The 22,620-nt window shown below is 41.0% G+C and overlaps 1 protein-coding gene across 1 annotated transcript in view; it reads right to left on the bottom strand.

The window, feature by feature from the left end:
• Positions 1-19,315: 19,315 nt before the first annotated feature.
• PPP4R2 (protein phosphatase 4 regulatory subunit 2) overlaps positions 19,316-22,620 on the bottom strand; it is a 32,634-nt gene continuing 29,329 nt past the window's right edge. The window contains exon 9 of the mRNA XM_032985713.2: positions 19,316-21,700. Within this exon, the coding sequence (XP_032841604.2) occupies positions 21,387-21,700 (314 nt within the window). The 3' untranslated portion in view covers positions 19,316-21,386. The remainder of the gene's footprint in view (positions 21,701-22,620) is intronic.

Here is a 22,620-nt window from a genome sequence, read left to right as displayed (position 1 = left end):
ACTAAGCATCCAACTAATTTTCTGAATAGGGAGGTCGGTCAGGACTAAGAGCACCTCTAACTGCATCTCAACTGCAATATTAGAATGAGTTGCAATTCCAGACAATAATTTCTGCAGCATTTAGAATCAAAAAATTTAGTCCCTAACATGACCTCATCATTTCCACAAGTGAGCAAAACTTACAGTACAAAACAGAATACATGTCAGAATCAATATGTTATCAAAGATGGTGAGATACATCCTGTACAAAAATGAGTTTAATCTTAATTGCCGCATGCTTCCTAAGGAACGATCCAAGGTTCAAGCGGAGAGGAGTCAATACAGTTTTTCCAATATCCCAGCTGTAGTGCAGCAAGCACCTTTTCTAGCTTTCGGCAAGCCATTTAGTGACAAATCTGTCTTGTTCCTACCAGCTCACATTTCTCAGTGTGGACATTCCCCTTTGCAAAAGCCTTAAAAGTTCACATTCCTATTAACAGTACACTACCTCGTAGTCATTATCCATACCACCTACCTCACTGATGCCCTGGGTTGGGTGCACAGATCTGCCTCCCACAGGAAGAGACAGGAGCTTCATATATCCCATTCTTTCTCCCTTTACACACAGGCAGGTGATTTTTATTTACTTTTTTAAACCATCCTTCACTTAAATATATTTACGTACTTGGTCCTGATCAGGTCACATCTTTAAATAGGAAAAGAAACACTTATTCTTAAACCAGAGATAAAAATCACACCTGCTTTGCCTCAAATGCTCACCATGGTATTGCCAGTAATAGTACTTAAGAATGTAACCACTCAAATTATTTGCTATAATGGTGCCATGCTATAGTTCCCAGTGGAATTGGAATTGCTGAATGCTACAGTCTCCACAAGGAAGAAAACACTAGTGTGGTGCTTATGTAAAAATTCACTAGGTTTCTGCTCTCAAGGGAATAGTTTCCTCCTGTGGTAATGCTAAACATAAGACACATTCAGTTTTAGGACTGATGAAAATAAAATTGGTGTGAATAAATGATTCTTTATATAAAAATGCACAGTCAGGACATCTACTACATATGTAAGACCATAAAATTTAACTATCTTGCTTTGTTGCTATAGCATACACATGAAAGCTATTTTGCATTTGTGGTCATACGTATTTGTCCCAATCATCTCCAAGGATCGCTGCCCGAGCAGTCTATTTTATTATTTAATGGAAAATGAGATAGAACTACTTTAGGAATAAGCTGTCACTTGTATTGCTTGCAGTGAGAAGACCCACTCAGTTCATTGCAATGCCGTTTGTTTTCCTTTTGCATCTGAAGACTACATTTCCCAGTCATCACTTGCACCATTACCAAGAATTAAGAACAAAGGAAATCTACTCTACCAGAAAAAGGCTTTAGCTTAGTTTTCACTGAGTGGACTCCCACACAAGTCATCGCCCCTCCTCTTCCTCACAATCTCTGCTTCAACTGAAAATTCTTCAGACACGATGGTCATGCTAGAGATGATACAGATGTTGTGAGGCAATCTACTCTGGAGACACAAGGTAACGCTTTTATAAGCATGCTAATGACACAGCCTGTTGCATTAACATGACACAAGGGCTTCATGTTATTTTTAATAAAGGTTCTGCTTTCTTATTTTTTCCTAGGAAAACAGTATCAATTTAAAAGGCAGAAATGGGAAAACTAGGATGGCTTAACTTGCAGTCTTCAACTGAAACACGTTATAAAACCTTCTTTCAAATTGAGAATCACTATTAGAAAAAAAATATACTTTACACATACACTTTTGGAAGGCTTAAGATTAGCATGACAGTTGCAGGGATAGAGGTAAAATGCTTTTGACAAGTTTCTCTGCTAGGACTTGATTCAGCAAAGCACTTCAGCGTATGCTCATGAGCTTTGCTGAATCAGAGCCCAGAAGTGACACCCCTTTTGACAGCTTCCTTATAACTGTTAGAAGTTAACCCTCTTGTGGGGACCTCTCCCCTCCCTCAGCCACTCACCCACGTGATGGAACAGACATATGGCATGACGTACCCCTGCAGTGCTGTGGGACTTGCATCTTACTGGACGACAGTATCTATTTGCAAGTGGCATACAGCAGCAGATGCACATGGCTCTTCCGCTTTATTTCAAACAGCGCGTTCTGATCCAGCACAAACAGCTAAAAGCTAACACAATGGTTACAGCTAAACAAGGATTGTGGAGCTACTGTTTAAAAAAAAAAAAAATAATCACTAAATAACTGCCTTAAAAGTAAAAGCTGTCTAACTCTTGATGGCATTTCAATAACACCATTATAGACGTGCTTACCACACTCCATGTTGACAGAACTGGTTATTTTGACAAGCATAAAGAGAAACTTCAGCTAGCTGTGTAGTGATGGCAAGTTATTTGTATTCTCTGTTGTGTTACCTACTGCAAGTATGTGCTGAAAGAGTTCATCTGGTGGAACAGACTCCCAAGAATTTGTGAAGTCTGCCACGGTGTTCAAACGAATCAGCCCTAGTAACTGAATTTTTCATTAAAAAAAAAAAAGATCCCCTACTGAGACAAACATTGCCTGTGAACTCTGCATTGCTCATGCACGTAGAAAGATTCAAACTTTTCCACATCTCTCCTCCTCTCGTTTCTGTCATCCCAATAGTCAGTTCTCTCTGGTAGGCTACCTCCACAAAGGCAAATGGTTTGGTGTGATAAACACTTGCCTGCCATCCCACGCTGTGTGTGCAGGACGCGGTTCTCTACTCCGAGCTGCGTGCCACCCCCCAGCAACGAGCCCAGCAGACTGGAAGGCAGAAAGGGCCAGTTAGGAGTTGATGTTTGTGTCAGTAATGGATATATGACTGCTGCCGCCTGCTTTGATCCTTGGCGCCCAGCTCCACAGCCACTGGGTTTGCAGATGTCCTGAGGGTACGGCAAACAACGTGCCTCAGATCAGCTACTCTGCCTTCCAGCCAGGAGTTTATGGCTCCTCTGTATGAGCTTCCCTCCCTGACAGACCCAGAGTCAGGGCACATCACCAGATCACTGCGGCTCAGCACCCTTCTGGGCAAGCTGCCCCAGTGCTCTCCACCACGGCCCCGTCCAGGCTGTAGCAGCTGGGCTCCCCAGGTCCCCTCATTTAGGCACAATGCTAGGGTGGAAAATGTTTAGTCTAGACTGATCCAGTGTTTGTGAGTCTTAGAATTTACCTTAGAGTCTGCTTCTTAAAGAGGAAAAAACTAAGGCTGTTGGAAGATGTGCTTTACACTCCCAAAAGCAAGATTTAAAAAACCACCTACCTATTGATCAAGTAGTTAACCATCAAATAATACATTTTACAGTCTAAAGGGGCGATTTATAAAGAGATCTAAAGAAACTGTAAGAGGAAATAATACCGTGACCTATTGCTTAACATTGGCAAGTCAACATACATAATACTTGTTTAAAGCCCTGGCTCATTCGATTCTTGACAGTAGCCCTTATTGAGTGGCTGAAGTCCCCATTCAGACTGGAGTCTCATTCTCCACCACTATCCCTTAATACCTGTCCAGATATAACACTCCTTCTGTGCTATCATTTTAATTGAATACTAAAAAATAATAGTTCACTGAATGCAAGATTTACTAGAACACATAAAAATAAAATGCCAATAAAGTCATACACATAAATTAAGCAAGAAGTCCTATAATCTAGTCTGTATCAATGCTGTATTTTCTCTCATGTCAACGTCTCATTCTTCACCTTCTCTGAAGTACAATAAGTTACCATTATTGGTAAATATTTATATTCAGTTCTGCAGTGTCAAGATACTGACAGTTAATATAAGTCTTCCAAAAAACGTTCCCATCTTCCCAAGGTAACACAAATATTTATCATATGTCTTTCTGAAAGCTTATGCCTTTTTGGGAATGAGTTTTAGGATTATCTTTATTCTTGTCTCAGCAACTTTTAGCTAAGAAAACTAGAACAAATTAGGGCTGTGGTAGCCACATACACACTAGCTAAAATCAATAGCTTTAATTTTCACATTTAAACCTACAATTTTCATCTGACAGGCTCAGCAGGTTTTAATGCACACAACAATTTACTTTTACTGTTTTAATTGTTTTTAGTCAATCACTTTTATTGCTTCTCTGCATCTGACTAAACAAATTAATAGAGCTATGTTCATAAATGATTACTTTGTGAAACGGCTTGATAGATACATTTGCCAGTTCCACCTTCAATTACTGCCAACATTAGTAATATTTATACCAAAAGGTACATTTATCTAGGTTTTATAATTAAGTGAGCAACAGGAGCAGCAATAACAAAAAAAAACAAACAAAAAAAATCTATTCCATGAGCTCCATAGCATCAAATTTCATCTTTCTAACAATGTTTTCCCCCAGGCCAAATGAAAACCAGAAAGACCTGCCTGCATAGTTGGCTGAAAAAAACCTTTCTGGATGACAGAAAAACAATATACTCCTGCCTAGACTCTTACATGATCTTTTGGCTGAGGACAAAAACATACGAAGACTATGTAATTCAGTAATCAGAGTGACATTGTTACAGGGCATGAGAGACCCGGACCAAAATGCTTGTTTTGTCCCTTAGAAAAGGGCAGTGAGAATCCAAACTCCAGAAGAGACTTAGTGTTCCCTCCTTGTCCCCTCCCAACTCCACTTCTTGGCTAGATCAAAGTGGGTCAGGTACAGGAACATTAGCTTGAACACAATATATAGTAGTGCCTCTTCCCTTCAGCACATGCATACATGGCCAAAGTTGGAAAATCTACTGATTTACTAATTGAAAACATGATACAGTTTCCACGAAATTGGAAATACCAAGGAAGTCTACCTTTGTGAATGCCTTCACTGGCATAGCCTTTCCCATGTTACCCACAGATCTCAGGATCCAAAATCAGAGCTTTCATAACAATTACTTCATCTGTTGCTAAATCAAAATATATGAATACAGTTCTGCAGTTTGGTCTCTCTGCAGTTAAGGCATCAGGTGAGCTGAGACTACTGTGAAGACTGAATTACTCGCAAGCAGAAATTGCTTTCAGATACTGCTTCCACAAACATCATTTAGGAGGCCTGACCCAACAAACACATTCCAAGCAAACCAGACACATACCAGCAAGGCTGTTCCACACACCATGTGGTGCATGTACACACTGAAGCGAGAGATCCCAATTCACTAAGTGAAACCCAGAGTTAATCTGATGCATCTTCAGGTCTTCTGTCTGAATTTAAAAGAACAGGGTTTACTTGAACAAAGAGAACACAGAGTTCCCACTCACAAGAGAAAAGTTACCCTAGACACTGAGCTACAACAAGGACCTTCACCCAAGATTCTCAGAACCCTGGGCTCAAGGTCTTCCTAAATTCATAGTTTACTCTATTTTATTATTTCACCTAATGAGAGAAAACACCATAAAAACAGAATCTAAAGTCAAAACCTCTTTCTTTACAGGCTCCATAGCCAGGCTCCTTTTGTAAAGGAGCACTTGAATGCTTTTCTTCAGTGTGTTTTAACAGGCAGACTTGAGACTATCACAGAGAACGGCCTCCAGCCAGTGCTCAAGTCTTTCACTAGCAGCGAGATCGATGTTTGAACACCTTTACAGCTGAGGAAGAAGATTTTTCTTCTACTTTCTGGACATCTTATTTAATCTAACCATTAGAATAGCTCAAGTCTTGCATGAGAAACACCCTCCTTAGAAAGGCTTTGGTGTTGATCCAGTCAGGCAGGGGAAGCCTGTGTCCAGCTCTTCTAACCTTCTGGATGGGACCATTATTTTTCATTCTTTCCTTCTCCAGTTACAGAACCACATTAAAGAGATCCCTCCTTCCACTGCACCCTGCTTTAAGCTGTTTGAAACCAAGGAGGAACGAGGTGCCCATCTCTGAGCAAGACACTAAGCCACCAACACCAAGTGGATGAGGGTGCTTCCTCCTTGCCAGGTGTGAGCCCCAGGGAAGGGGAACCAGGGCCTCCCTGGTCTCCACGTGGGTTCTGTCACAGCAGGGTGCTGCAGGGCCCACCAGATTCAGCCCAGTTCAAGATGCCCAGCTCACCAGACATACCTAGACAAACTCCTCCAGTGGATAATTAAAGTGCTTCATCTACAGCTAACATGTCAATAATTCTTCCCACCCCACACCTATTTTATCACCACTCCTGTGTTACTCTGTGGATTACAAAGACAACGAAGACATAACTTATGATTTTGGGAGAATCTGTCCATCCCTCTCGTTAATTTTCTTAAACATCCTGCCTTGTGAGCAAGTAAATACTCAAAGCTCTCCTCCCCACCTTTACAGAGCACATTCTTTTTTCCAAGTAGTCACCAGAGTACTAAACTGTCTGCGGCTTTTGTACAAAAGCTAAAAATGATTCTACATTGGTCAAAACTGCTGACATCAAACTATTTTTTCATTTGATATTCCTACATAATATCACTCACATTTGATTTAAGCCTTCATTGAACACACACCTTCAGAAAGCAGTCTGGGTCTTAAGCTGTAGAAAACTGATAAACTGCATAGTGTGGTAAAAGGGCTTTTTACAATTCTTTTAGAAACCTGCATAATATCCTATATGAAAGAGCCCTGATCTCTGGATGAGGCTGCTAGGCACTTCATGAATATAAACCAAATACATTAATCCTTTTGGTCCTTAAGCTACCAAGCCTACACTCAACTGCAACAGGAAAAATCATGAAAAGCTTGTATGACAAAAAAAAAAAAAAAAAAAAAAAAAAAAAAAAAAAAAACCAACACACACCACACAAAACATCTTACCACACATGGAAATTGCAAAGAACAAATCTATTTATTTCCTGAGGTTCATACAAAAATATAATTTGGATTTTCTGTTTCCATATTCCTTGATTCGGTTCCCTACACCTTTTATTTTAAACTGCTTGGTATTAAACAGATACTGGATCCACCTGCAGTTTGCACTAAACCACCCCTTGCTCCCAGGTAACACAGCTGTTCCACAACCCTGTTGTTTTTTTCATCACGTAGGACAGCACTCACTGAAATGTCACACTGAGGACAGCCACCTTGCTTGGATGACATATCCCAGAGCACGTCCCTTGTTCGGGACTTCTTCAATAAAGAACCAAATCTAAAAAAAGGCTAAATCAACAAATCTTGTCACAGATTACCTGAGTTGCTGCTGCTCAGGGAAGATATTAGCAGGAAGAACAGATAAAGCCAGAGGTGGCAACAGCATCTCCACCCACAGCCAAGCATATCCATTTTGATCAAAGGAAGCCAGCCCCCTCCCACCACTATATCGCAGCAGAGAGAAGTGATCAACAGAACCACTGTCACAACAAAGCCTGGGCACATCTGTATTCCTGCAAAAAAGGACTAGCAAAATCATCTTAGCTCTGTGCCCTGTGTGGCAGCTCAGCAAGGCCACAGTCTCAGCTCATTTTTAAACTTGCCTTGAAATGGTAACAAGCTGCAAAACCGATTTATTTTTCTGCAGGGCAAGACCCTAGGATGTTGGCCCACAGAACCCTTTACAGAATGATTAAAATGGTATCCAAGAGTGACCCTGAATTACTTTGTACAAGACACACACATGTGCTATTGGACTGACTCACTAGAAGTTTTCACATGGCCCAGCTACAGTATATTTTCTATCAACTAATGACATCATTTTATAAACACTGGTGAAGAATTAGCATACAATACGCTCTCAAAGGCCAATTTTCAAATATGGTCAAGGTATTCCTTACTGCTCTCATGGATTGAAATAGGCAACGTGATATAGCTAATGAACAGAAAGCATTTAGTGACAATATTTTGCTATTCCCCTCCACGCGCACCAGAGCACGCTGCTCTTAACATTCAGAAAAGGCCCTTTACAAATAAATTCCTACCCACATGAACAGATAAGACCTGTTGAAACACTGTTCAGGATTCAACTTTTCTACAGTACTTCCTGAAGACCTCAACCAAGATCAGGCCTTATTGTGCTAGTCATACCATACAGAAAAAGCCTGTAGGTTTCTGTCAATACAGTCTAAATAAACAGGACAAGCAAGAAGGGGGGGGAGAAGCTTGCCCCAGGTCACAAAGTCCGTATCAGAACCAAGAAGCACATACAGATCTCTCAATTCCCAGTGTCTTACCTTGAAGACCATCCTTTCTCAATCCTGGAAAAAAAAAAAAAAAGAAATTAAGAAAGGACAAGGTATCAGTCTAGAGCATTACTATCAACAGTTATTCTAACTGCCTTTTCAGTATATAGAGCTATACCAAGGATCAACCTGACCCATGTATTTAAGTTGAGGACAGAAATCAACACTAAAACTTGATTAAGTCTGTAAGTTCACCACTTGGCAAGATCCTTTCTTTAGCTCATCTACATAGAATGGAAAAGATTTGATATCATGTACCATGCCAAGAGACCACCACCCCCAAAAACATTCAGTATACTTTTACAGAGATATTACAGGGTGTATTCCCAACATATACATAAATATATTAGAAATGTACCATTTTCTACCCTTCACTGCACTCTCTAGCATAGCAAATAGTATGCATCACACAGTTCACTTTACAGCAGCCAAAATAGATGAAAAAGAATCACATCCAAGCTATAAATCACATACGCCCACCGCAATTAAACACATTCAAATTCTAAATCCCAGAAAACAGACTTTGTAATGATACAATTGCTGACTGCATCTACCAAATACTCGATTGCTGCCCTTCAAACGTGCTTTCCATTTACAAGCACACAGAAGCTACTTTACTGCCAATTCCTCCACTGATGGCACATTTTATTGACAAAATACAGCTGAGCCACCTAAAGCAATTTCAGCTACAGAATAACCTTTCACACGAGAAGTTAACCAGCTCCTCCATCCATTTGCAGTAGATTTAGATTAGCAAGCACCACACAGACACATTCAGATCCCTTGAACAGCCTCATGCCAGTTGACGACTAAGGACAGGGTAATGTTATAACAATATTTCACACTGAGTTCTGGGAAGCAAAGCCTTCCTTACTCAGAAACACGAGGTTTGTATTCCCACTCTGCCACAAACTCTTTGATCTACCTGTACCTTTTCTCCCCCCATCTCCAGTTTCCCCTTTCCTTTGTCTTACCCCTCCCTTCTGCATTGCGATTTCTTGCTACGCTTCTACAAAGAATGTCTCAGTTTAAATAATGCTGTTTTAAAACAAAGAATCTGCCCAGTCTTCCCACAAGCTTAAAAAGTACCAGACAAATACAAGTCTATCTAGAGTGCAGCCACTGGCACTAGCGTGGCTGCTCGTAACAACTAGCCAGCCAACGGGAGGCTGTGCAGCCACAAGCAGACAAATTCACCATCGAATACATACTTTCATTTTTAAAAGCAGTAGACTCCAATATAAAATTACACTTCTCTTTTAAACGCAGTTGTATAAAACATTTACTCTGTATTACTTCCAGAAGAAATCACAAATCTTAAAACATGCCATGACTTGAAGCTCTCCATTAAAGAAACTCGCTTGGAAGGAATAGTTTTAGAAGTCACTTTTATTGTCAGGCTTAATCTTGCATTCCTGTCAAGTCTGTCCTTCAAGTGAGTTGGCCTGATCAAAGATCTTACGGTTGACCTCTCAGATTTTGTCCATAGATCACTCAAAGTGCTAGTTTACTACCAGCTGCTCTTAACATCTGTCCAGTGCTAGCTGTCATGCCCTCTTCAGTTTAGTCTGTGCTAAATAATTCCAGGAGCGGGTGGGCGAGGGGGAGAGATCATACAGCAGCACATTCTCCCACAAACTCGCACATAAAGCACACACCAGATCAGGCAGTCTGATGGGAGAAGGTAAATTCACTAATGTGTCTGTACCAGTGTAAGTCCTGGGCAGAGACTGCTGCAGCACAAGCGCAGCGGAGTAGCGCTGCAATCAAACTGCAAGTTTCCAGAGAAACATTAGACATCCATAAGTGCAAACACCTACCACATGAACACAGACAAGGCCTTGCATTATCAGATCACACGGTTCAGCTCCATTCTCAGGCTGAGGGCATGCACAGAAAAGGAGTGGCAGACACAGTAGCTAGAGTCTGGCACTAATTGCAGATGAAGGGTACAGCTGCAACAGAGATTTACCCTTGCAGAAGGTGCTACATAGGGAAATTATTTCAGCCTTGGAAGGCTGGCTGACTTTTCTCAGACTTTTTAATTATCCCCATGCAAAAGAATTCAGTGTTCCCATCCAAGACCTTTTTACAGTCCGTAGATCAAAACCACTTTTCCTTAAAGTGTACACACAAATTGAAGCTACTACTGTCCCAGATGAACTTCTACCACAGCAAAGTTGGAAAAAGCAAAACCTGGTCATTTATTCCTGCAGGTTACAAACTGGAGTCACAGTTAAAAGTATCACTAAAAAGAAATCAGAGCCAGATCTAACAGCTAGACACCGCATAGAAAGCAAAAATCAATACATTACTTGCCCTGTCCAGAAAACCATGCAGAGCAAGAGAAGTCTTTGTGCTCACAGAGTATCCTGAACCATCACACCTGATAGGTGGGAGGCTCATTTTCCCTCACCATGCAGCTGCTCTAGTTCACTTATAGTGAGCTCAGATACTGCTTGCGCTGCTGTTTTGGAGAGCACAGATGTATCAGATGGCCTGGAAGAGAGCTCATCTGTCCTTCTGCCTATACTTTTTAGTTCACCTGCACAATATCAAATTTTTTTTTTTTTTAAAACACTCTGCTGTAGCCACACAGTTCATACTTCTTTTTGTTGTGCTTCACCTCCCCAAGGAGATCACCTAATACTTTTTTTTCTGTGTAACCCAGTGGTAACACAACAGTCCTGTGTCAGACCTGATAAACCACTACCAAACTGCTTCCTAGTGTCTCATGAGAAAAAGATACTTCTGTTGGAAGGTAAGTGTATTATTAGTTGCTTTACTCATTAACAAAAGCTGATCAAAGCCACACTGGTACCTGGAGATGTTGCACCCTATAAGCTACTGCAGTTTCCTAAAAGGAGGTACTGGCTTAAGACCAAACAGCTAAGGCACAACAGGCACTTCTCTTTTTATCCCTTGTAAAACAGGGCAGAGGAGGCTGCTCATCTCTGGTTAGGAGCTCGATCTGTCCAGAATGACCTAGCTCAAATTCAGCCAGAGTAATTTCAGAGCTAGACTTCTTACCACCTTCCTCTTTAGAGAGAAATACACCTCCTCTATCACTAAAGAGTGGACACTTCCTTACACTACCTCCCCAGCCCTTCCCTTTCCCCCAGGGCACGGCGCTGCCAAAGGCTAAAAGCCCCTCCTTCACCAGAAGGTACCTGACACTGCGTCCTAAAGTTATAAAGCAGTCTTACACAGAAGCCTCTCTCCTTCCAAAATGCCATCTTTCATTTGCTAGGTTAAGGCCCTAGATATTTTATTAATACATCAAATCCCACTGCATCATGCCTTCTGGTTAAAACAAATTTCATTGAATTAAAAACATTAGCTTAAGCTCTACGAAGAAAGGTATAGCCAAAGAGAAATCGTCAGATGTTACCATCCTTACCTACAGAGAAACAGCAAAAACCCACCCTCAAGTCCGTAAGAAACCCAGCCTCTCTTTTTACTACTGCTAGACTGATGAGTTTGTATTGCTACCAGCTGACAGACATTCTCCCAGCTGAAATAAATTAGATGTTAATAGCAAAGCTCCCACCTGTATACTCATGTAACGGGTTGTTTTCAAAGTTCTCAATTCTTCATTGAGGAACTGTTTTTCAATTTCTAATTTTATTTGTGTTACCATAGAAAACTGTGACTAGTGTATTTTATAAATGTCTGAGAGTTTATTGCTAGGCACTACAAAAGATACATCTATATACTTACTCTCTTATGAAGATTTCTTGTGAAAATGCAAAGATTAGGTTAATGTTCTTCATTAAGTTCCTAAATTAGAAGTTCATTTTTTTTTTATTTAAAAATTATGTAAGAATTTAAGAATATATAAAGGTGAAATTCTCACTGTAAACATTTTAAATGGATGGAAAGAAAATATTTATGTTTAAAAGCCGGTTATTTAGCAACTGTAGAGTAAGTTAGCTCTAAGAGGTCATACCTCTCCGTACTCATATAGAGATATACAAGATAGCTATATGTGCCTATGGAGGGTATTCACCCTGACTGAGAAAGCCTGCCTAAGGGTTCTGTGAACCAACAGAATTGTGCAGTAACACATCGGTAATGCAAAACTCCTGTGTTGAGAGAATAAGCCCCTTTAAGATCACACAGTCAAGACTTGTATTTTCTGTGGGGTAGTTTTGTAGTGGCACTGCCAGAGCTCGAAGCAGAGGCTCTGCACCCAGTTCTAGTCTTTGCCACACACAGGCCCTTTTGAATACATATATTTAAACAAGATAGCCAAGATCTGCAGTCAGAGAGATCTGAAGAGGAGGGGTTTTGGTGCATGGAGCACGGATCTGTGACTGAGTTGAAAGTCAAAGAGACTGCAGAAAGGAATAAATAATCAAAAGAACAAAAGTAAAAAGAAGCTGGTAAGACTCCAAGAGGCACAGATCTATTCTGATATTCCTAGAGCACCAAAAAAACATAGCATTTCTTTTGTTGTTTAAAATTGATTTTGCTGTACTATCACATAGAAAGAAGTGCTTCATAATAACAAAAGATTTTTATTGTCCACATGACTTTAATTTATCCCTTAAACAAGAGAAAAGTCAAAGTTGTAAGGATGCAGAGGGAAAAAAAAAAAAAAAAAAAAAAAAAAAAAAAAGGAGCAAGTCTGGGCATCACCCAATAGCCTAGTGATGAGAGCAGTCACCTTGGCAGGGAAAAAAAGTGTCAACATCTTGCTCCCAGGGTTGTTCCAGAATTTACATGAATCACTCCTTGAATAAACTGTGGAGCACAGACAGTGACTGACCAGTCACTGCTGCTGGATGAGGAGGCCCCAGCATCGTAATATTCAAGGGCAAGATCCTGAGTGTGGTAACTGCATGGAGAGAGGCCCATGTAAACAAGGACAGTCACTCCTTGCTAAGATTCCCAGGGAGATAAGTGACGCCAGTGGAAAGTAGGAGTCTCTTTCTGTCTCACACATTAACAGTCATTTACTTGATGGAGAACCCAGGGTGTCTCCTTAGCTTCTTAACAAGTAGTTAATAAAATACAATGCAGGCCCAGGAGTTCAGAAAAGAGCACCTGAAGTCACTGGGACTCATTTGTGAGCAAAGATAAAGAGTAAATATGAATCACTTGAGGGGAGTAGCCCCAAAGGGAAAAAAGCTTGGCACTCAAAAATAAACGTATGCTAGAAGAATCCATTAAGTATATCTTGGGGAAATGGGATGGAATAAAGAAAGTTTACGATGAATATCGGGGAAAACAAATCCTAAAAGACAAGTACATTAGAGAATAGAATTATCTTAAACACCTGAAGCAACTGAGCTTTATCATGTCTCTTCTGAAACTAGACTGGAAAAGGCTTTAGGTACCAAAAATAAGATACAGAAAAAGCTACCTGGAGAAAGAGAGAGAAGACCAATTAATCTCTCATTTGCCATGTAATTCCTTGCAGGAATCATCCTCAGCTTCCCAGATGCTGCATCTGAGCCTCAGAATCAAGGTTCTGGATTTGATATGTTTTGATTCCAAGGGCAGGGCAAATGCTCAATTGTGTACTTTCCTACCACCAGCTGGACTGAACCAGTTCAGTGAAACTTTAGCCCAGTAAAACAGAAACCTTTCAGAAATATAGAATTATAAGGGGCAAAAAAAAAGATTAGAGGTAGAAATCATCTCAAGTCATTTAGTCCACCCCAAACCACAGGGCTAGGTTCCATCACAGGGAAGAACGGGGTCTTTGAGAAAGGTGGGTGAGCTATTCAAGCTCAGCACTTACCCTTTCAGCTACCCCAACACCTGGCCTCTTTCCCTATGGTCCCCTGAATCAATCCATGCCTCCTTTTCCTAAGCACTATGGGCAAAGAGAACAGGTCACGGCCCTCTTCAGTGCAGCACACAGTGCTGAAAAGCTTTCTGTTACTCAGACTGATTTCATGAGACCTCCTCCACCTCCATAGCCTTGCTGGAACGGCTCGTGAGATTTGGGGAACTGCGGAGAGGCAGATCACGGTGAGATTCACAGGCGGGGAAATGATGCAGGTCTGGGGCGCTGTAACCTTTCCTTTGATTCCCTGACAAGCTGGGCTAGCAGCACACTTGCCTTTGAATCCCTGACAGGATCAGTCCCGCTCAAAGGAACAGGTATTTCACCCTCAGCCTGTTGTAACCTGCAGATGCAGCAACAGAGTTACGGTACTTTCCAATTTCGGACAGGGAAGGAGCAAAAACTTTGGCAACGCTCATCTTCCAGGCCAATACTCCTGTAAGCATTGCCAGTGCTCATTTTACTGTACTGTAGCATTTGTTTATTCTAAAGCTCCACCTCCTGGAGCTGTGAAATTAATACAGAAACGACTCAACTTTTACTTGAAATAAGCGTGCACGTTAGAGGAAAGTTTGCAAAGGCGTGAACCTTAAAGGGTCAAGATTTATATTTATAAAAGTATCCCTGATTTATTAGTTTAAAAAAAATCCTCTTTATTTTGGAAGCTCATCTCCTGATGTGAGCGAAAGTAAATTTAATCCCTCAGCAGTTGAGAGCAGGGATCTTTGACGGGATTGATGCAGCAGCTCTGTTTAATGTCTCATTACATCCCAGTAAAGTGAAGATTTAAGGCTCTTTCCAGTGTAAATACAGAAAGCTCATTACGACTGGTTCCCCCCCGCCAAATTACCTCATCCCCCCCCCGTGTCACGTCTTTGACCTTCCCACCACCGGCGCTTCACACCGCCCCTCAGGCACAGCCCGAGCTGTTCGGCCGCGGGGACCCCCCGCCCCAGCCCGGGGACCGGCCATGCCCCCCAGCCCGGCCCCTCTCTCCCGCCCACAAAATGGCGGCGCCGCCGCCACCACGGCGCGTTCGCGGGGCGGCAGCGCCCCCTGCCGGCCCCGCCGCGCTCCCTGTGGCGGCAGCGTGGCCGGAGCCTCCGGGGCGGGAAGGGAGAGGGCGCGGGGAGACCGCCACGGCTTCGCCCTTCCTCCTCCTCCTCCTCCTCATCTTCTTCCTCCTGCCTGGGCTCGCCGGCATCACGGAGCTGGGGGGGGGCTGTGGGGCGGGAGAGGCTCAGGTCCATTCTGCTCCAGGCTGTTGTTAGCAAGACAGCACTGTAAAGTGCCCCTGAGAGCACAGGCAGGGCGCGGGGAAGGGAAAAGCACTTTTAACGACCTCATGGATCAAGATGAGGAATCAAATCTTAAAAAAGAAAGAAAGAAAAAAATTTTTTTGAAAGGGTACAAAAGATCGCATAACGTAGCTGGAAGGAGACGAGAGCGGCACAGTACACTTCAGGCAAAATCAAATATACACCACAGGACATCGCAGCTCAGAAGCAACTTGGGCAGAAAATGATGTGGAGGTTACGGTGGACCACAAATTGAATACAGTCAAATATCACTTTGAGACATGTACAGAACACAGGGGAGGCATTACTTGTGCTGCTTGGGAGGCCCCAGCTGGCGTACTGTGTCCTGATTTGAGGACAGCAATTTTAGCACAAGGGAGACAAATGGGAGAAGAGCAATGGCTCAGAACAGCACACGCTGTCAGGGAAGGTTGGAAGAATGGGGTTTGTTTAGTCTTGTGGTGAAGAGGGAAGAATTCCTGGCTTCAGAGGGCAGAAAACCTGGGTGGCAGGATAAACTAACAGGGTTTCCACCACACCAGAGAATTGCTAGCAGGATGTCGGTCACCAGGCGCGTTCTCGATCGTGTGGAAGGGGAGAAGGACAAGATGAGGAATGACAGCTTAATCTGCTGCTGAGATGGTTTGTCTCAAATATTCAGTGACACCCTTACTGACCTGTAGCCTGTCCCAGCCGTTGTAGCATTGAATCTATTTTCATAGCTTGTATTTTTATAAATCTGGATGCTTTAAGTTCCATAATTACTTACACCTCGGAGCATGTTTCTGCATACAGCCATTCTGAGGGAATTGGTCGTTCCGCTTGCATTCTGGTTAAACCCCAGAAAACCAGGCAACAGGTGCTTTATAGTGTTCATGAGTGTATTTCCTATTAAAAAAGCCTATTATCTGGGACCAGAATATAAATACAAAATGTAATGGGGTTTATTTTCCAGAATAAAAGGTAAAGGTCAGCCTTAATTCTGCTCTTGATATTTAGAAAAATCGCTATCTCAGAAAAGTTGATTTCCTTCAAGTATCCGAGATGGGGACCGCAGGTCCAGACCCTGCCAGGCAGGAGTTTGCCCTCAGAACCACCTGGCTGAGGCCCGGGAGGGCTCCCCCCGCGCCCCAGCCGCCCCGCGGGGATCCCCCGCCATCGCCTCCTCCCCTTGGTCCCTCGGGAAAACCCTCGGTGCCTCATGGAGCCCTGGCTGAGGGGCTGCCGGGGTGGGGGGGTGCAGCCAGCGGTTCATGTTATTAATGACTTCGCCGAGGTTGACCAAACAGCCCCGGTTAACGGGCGAGAGAGAAGAAACCTGTGTGGAAATGGGGTGGGGAGCCGCTTTAATGCACGCGCAGCCTGTGAGCGGGAATGACGGGGGGAGGACTGTTAAATGCGTCAGCGGATCCCGTTGTAGCACAAGGCAGATTTGATGACGGCGATACAATTATCAGATAACACGAGCCTGAGCCCCTGTTGAAGCGGAGGGGCTCAGAGGCCTTCAGATTCTCTCGTATCTTTACCCAGGCCTGCAACTCTGACTGGGACCACAGAGCAAAAGATGTGGGAGAAAGCCCAGTCCCGAGTAGTTTCTGTCACCGCTTACTCACAGCAAGAATTTCCAAAGGCCAGAAGTAGTTCAAGAACTTTGTCTATAGTTTATTGCAATAAACATGAATGGAGAAAAGCTCTCCCGAGTGAACGTAAGGATGGAGGATCAATTTACAAATGAAATAACGCAACAGTTTACAGTGAACCTTCGCAAACGAGTTGGTAAGTAATAGTCTAAAACTTGGGGAATGACTTCACGTGCCCTGTTCACACCCATTAAAAGATCATTCAGAACCAAACTGTAATTGCCATTTCTGTCCACAAAAACCAGAACATCCTCTCGCAGCTAGAAAACACGGGATTATTTCATAACCTAAAAACTTCAGTCTGCAGGAGGTTAGTTGTTGGCATGAATGTTGTTTGATAGGGTGTAGGAATCCTGGAAATAAGGCGCCTTGTGTCCCGGAACCTGTTCATAAATACAGAAATGAAGACAAAATATGCCATGAACTTGTCCTAGCTATCAGTCAGTGGGAGAGGTCCAGCAGCAGAATGATTCACTGCACAGAAGTATAGAGAGCACAAATGCATAGGTACATAATATAGCCCATATATGAAAACTTCAGAGCTAACCCCTTCCAATTAAACCATGCAGATACTAAAAGAACATTATATCCATAAAGAATTTGCTGCCATGAATGTCTGTGAGGCAAATGAGGATGAAGAGCTCTGATTAACAAGTTTACTACTTACAAAAAAGTTACAAAAGATGGGTCTCTCACTGGTAAGGCAGGGATGTAACTAGGATGCCTTCAGGAATCCGTACCTATTCTGTACTTGTGTAACTGAAAAACACTGACCTCAAACACATTGAGATGCAAATATCCTTTAAACTCTTCCTAGAAGTGCATTATATGAATAAAAAAATGCCAAAGGATTGCAGAAGGGTGTTTTGTATACTTGTAGTCAATAGAAGGCATTCATTCTAGAATTTTTTTTTTTTTTAATTAATCACTGGGTTGCCACTTAACTATTGCAACAGAAAACTCGTATAACTAAGACTCTATCAGGCTTCAGCTGTTTTTTTCCCCTCCACGTACAATTGACAAAGCAGCTAAAAAGCTTGGTTCTGTTGTACCAGACCCAGGGCAATCTTGCTGGAGTCATGATGCAGCCTTTCAGTGAACTGCTTGAGTAAAAAACACCATACACACAAAATTTCTCACAGACTGAAGCAGCAGAAGAAATATTTTTCAGCCTGCTTCCTGCATCCCCCCAGGCTAGGCATAAACTTAAATGCAATTCTAATTTACTTTTCCAGCTAAGAGTATTTCCTGCTTAAGTGTTTTTAAAAATAGCAATAGGTTCACTACTGCAGAGAGGTGCCTTTGCCTTGGAAACCCTCAGAATACAATTTTTGTATTTAAAAAAAAAAAAAAAAGTTTACTTTGTTCAAGCCAGCAGTAGACCCATGATAATTTTTAAAAGAAATCCAAATTTGTCCCAGAGCTAGATAGCAATACAAAAAGCAGTAATAACCCTTGCCCCAAACTTTACAGTTTCAGAGAGCTGTAGGCAAGGACACAATCCACAGGTTGTGTACAGGGGTCTATGGCTTTTGCTGGGGAGACGGGCCGCTGCTGAGACAGCCCCCAGCACATAAATTAAGCCCAAATTCCAGCAACTTCTCCTCCCTTCACTCAATCAACTCGCTTATTTGAACATTTTAACTTCAGTGCACTAGTTTTTTTAACCCCAAAATACATGCTCTGTGAGAAAGCTCTTTCTACTGCAAGCACTAGAGTAGTCCCTGAGGTTTAAAAATCAAGGCTGACAGAGCATCTCGGATACTTGAAGGAAATCAACTTTTCTGAGATAGCAATTTTTCTAAATATCAAGAGCAGAATTAAGGCTGACCTTTACCTTTTATTCTGGAAAATAAACCCCATTACATTTTGTATTTATATTCTGGTCCCAGATAATAGGCTTTTTTAATAGGAAATACACCCATGAACACTATAAAGCACCTGTTGCCTGGTTTTCTGGGATTTAACCAGAATGCAAGCGGAACGACCAATTCCCTCAGAATGGCTGTATGCAGAAACATGCTCCGAGGTGTAAGTAATTATGGAACTTAAAGCATCCAGATTTATAAAAATACAAGCTATGAAAATAGATTCAATGCTACACCACCACATACCCAGAAAAACAGCTCCTTGTGTAGCTGGAGGTACATATTGCCTCCGGCAAAATATGGCTGATTCGAAATGCAGTAGCTTTGGTTTGTTTTTGAAATACATATTTAAAAAGTGGGAATCTTCTCTGATTTAGTAAATGCAATCTCTAAATGGAGGCATATATTTAGTGTTAAGATGCTTACTGCCATGTTAAAGCGCAAATTCAATTTTTATTAGCCATTGCAAAAAAAAAAAAAAAATGCAGACATATAAATTGATCCATACCTCAAAGTTCTTCTGCAAGTCTTTGCAAGAGTGGCACTAGTGCTGCTAAAACAAACATATCGAAAGGTCACAGGTGCTTAAAGAACAAGTTTATTGACAGTATCTTCACAAAAAAACAGTCTAAAGAAAATTTCAGAAATCTCTAAACTTGGAAATTTTAAAATTTTGTTCTCATTGGCAAATTATTAAAAAAAAAAAAAAAAAAAGCAACAACAAAAAACCCCAAACAAGTGTAACATGTCACTATATTTTTAAACTTTCCCAATTTCAACATTTTGGTTCAGTCCTTTAATTTTGTAATACACATCCAACCCTCAAGCACAATTAAAATGTGTACAATGAAAAGTACAATTTTTCCTTCTGTAAGGGGATCTTGATCAATCAGATCATTTTTTTTTTTTGGCAAGCATCTCCCTGAATCCCGTCTGCTTAGAACTTGATAGGTAATGTCAGCAAGAAATAACTATAAATATTCCAACTGAGCCAAATTATTCTGGTATTAATCAAAACCTAGATTTCCCCAAAACAATACAAGGCATACCATGTAGTACAAGAAACTATCAGCATGCATTTTAGAGGTCATTTTTGTACTTCAGGTATGTGAACTTAAAACCAAAGAGGGACAATTCTGATAAAAGTGTACTCAGATATTTCATAACATTAATATTTATTGCTTTATATGAATACTGTATTGAAAGCCCAAGCATTCAGTTTACACACAGAAATTATACAATTATATACCGTTTCACAATGGCAGTGAGCACTCATTACAATCTACAAAAATCTACTTTACAGAAATTTAAAAATTCTAAATATCAAAAAGGTACAGTTGAAGAAACAGGTATAAATTTGGCAGCCAGTAATTGTGACTGGGAGGTTGCAGCTTGCATGTCTTTAAATATGGGAACTGGAAAATATCAAGAGTTTAAAGCAGTAGTTTGTGCTTTGAGCTGGTTTGAAAAAAATGTAACACTGGCTGTCAAAGTAGCATGTTCAAAAATATTTAAGTTCACTTCCAAAATGTTATACAAATCATGGTGATTTCTATGCACCCCTAAACCTTTTAGTCGTTTAGCTCAGGTACATAACTACGGTCATATATTAATTCTTCTGATACAGTGGTGTGATCATACCAATGACATCTGCATACCTTAGAATGATTTTGAGTCTTCTCTACAATATTCACAATGCTCCAAGAAGCACCCAAAAAGGCAAGTACCTGTTCATTTCTTCCAAGATATTTTCTTATCGTATTTTCAAACATTTCTTCTACAAAAGTTTAAGCTAATGTTTTGATTACAACGTTCTCAACATAAAGCACATTTTCTCATAAATAAATGAAATCCTTTCACTCAGGCACCTCAGAAGTATACAAAAATGTTGTAATCTGAACAGTTCTCTTGGAATGTGTTTACTCTGGTGTTTTCAACAATGTTAGTATTTCCAGGGTTTCATATGGGCCAGATTTCATTTGTTTTGTTTTCCAGAGGCAAAACAAAGTGCCTTGAGAGGTGAACTCAGTCTTTTCCTATAGAAAAAGTATTTGCTGTATTTACCTTTTATAGAAACAGAAAAATATACCATTTCCCCCTTAGAACAGTGAGGGTACACATACGTGTGCATGCGTGCATATATGTGTGTGTGAAATGTAACACATTTTAAACACACAACATAAGGTTTCATAGTATGTATTCAAATAAAAATCTGGAAACCAGCATGAAACCCCATATTTCACATGTCGAATGTTGAAACTGTAACCAAAATATGAAGTAACTGCTATAGCTGTCAGAAAAAGACGAGACAAAAAGCTTTCTTGCTTACATACAACTAGGTGTGGTAATCTCCAAAAAAGTTGTCAAAATTATAATTACCTTCCAGTTTAAAAACTTTTATTCTAAATAAAAAAAACTATACACAAACCACTGATTTGACCAAACGAAAGTTCAGCGGTAAGCAGGACCTGAAGGAGCTGGTATTCACAGTTCTTATCATGTACAACTCTTTCAAGGTTCAATCCATGGAGAAATTTATTTTACAACCTGCTTCTTTTTTTGTAAAACTAAAGGTCCACTTTATTACATAAAATTATTTATACAGTGTAAAACCGGAGCCTTATGGAAAATACTGCATCTAAGTGTATTTAAATTAGTCTTGCTCCATAGGTTCATCCACAACTTCTGTGGCTTCATCGCTGTTTTCCATAGGGGTCTCTGATGAAATTTCTGGAGTTTCACTAGCACAGGACCCTAACTCTTCAGATTCACTGCAGTCAGCTCCGCTACTGGCAGATCCACTAATTTCACTGTCATCCGAGTGTAAATCCTTCTCTGCTTGAGGCTGATCAGACTCCTCCATTTGATTGTTCTCCTCAGAGGCCTCTTCATTCACAGTCGAGGATTCAGTGTCTTTTTCTTGATCTTTTCTGTCTGGACCAACATTTCTGGGAGACATGAAGGACTCTAGAAATGGTGAAAGCACAGTATTACTAAGGCATTTTTAAACCTATCTTAATCCTGCTACTTTCCATTCCTTGCTAGGCTGAGCAATATTGTACAACAGAGCCACAGACAGGAAAAACTGAAAATCCCCAAATTTATTAGAAGATGTAAAGTATTAGCCAACTTCATTAGGATAGCCAAACTACCCTAATATACCGTAAAATAAAGTACAGTTCTTTTAATTAAATAGGTAGCTTCACTTAATTAAGCTTCAGTGGATAAAGGCACAGTCTAACAAGTAATTTTTCTTGCTTCCCCACATTCCTTCATTTGTCTCCAGAAGCGGTCTTTTGGAAACGTTGAAAACATTACTGTTTCAAGTGTGCATCCAGTACGATCTAGAGGAACATTTTACAAATACACGAGCCATAAAAAATAAATATTTAAAGGAAACTTTGGAGAATACATAAAAAAACAGATCAGTCTCTTAACTGCAGCTATCTTTTTTTAATTAGGTACAGGGCCTGCCTTAGAGAGTGAGGTGATTTTCACCATTCTAATAGGATCTGGAGAGAATGCTGCTCAACCTCCTCAGTGAAAGGATGTAACTTTGTATCTGTAATTCATTAAGACAGTCAAACTTAGATATGACTCATCCCCCTTCCAGAGAAGGGATGAGAACATCTGATGATACCCTACAGCAGGGATTCTCCAATTCTTGGTGCACCATTACCACCCTCATGTAATTTACTGCCTACAAAGATTTTAAGTACCATTTTATAAATTTTTAAAGAGCTATGTAGGACAAAATAAAAAGAAGAAATAACAGAATTGCTAGATTATGCAAAATTGAATTATGAACAAGCAGTTCATCTTTATGCACGACTGGAGACATTCAGCAATCCCAACAGCATTGGCCTTCAGCAAGAAAAATCCCAACT

This window comes from Tyto alba, unplaced genomic scaffold, assembly GCF_018691265.1.
Source record: "Tyto alba isolate M040663 unplaced genomic scaffold, T.alba_DEE_v4.0 Super-Scaffold_3, whole genome shotgun sequence".
Classification (NCBI taxonomy): Eukaryota; Metazoa; Chordata; class Aves; order Strigiformes; family Tytonidae; genus Tyto; species Tyto alba.
The sequence above is the reverse complement of the archived record's forward strand: the minus strand, read 5'-3'. Positions and strand labels throughout refer to the sequence as shown.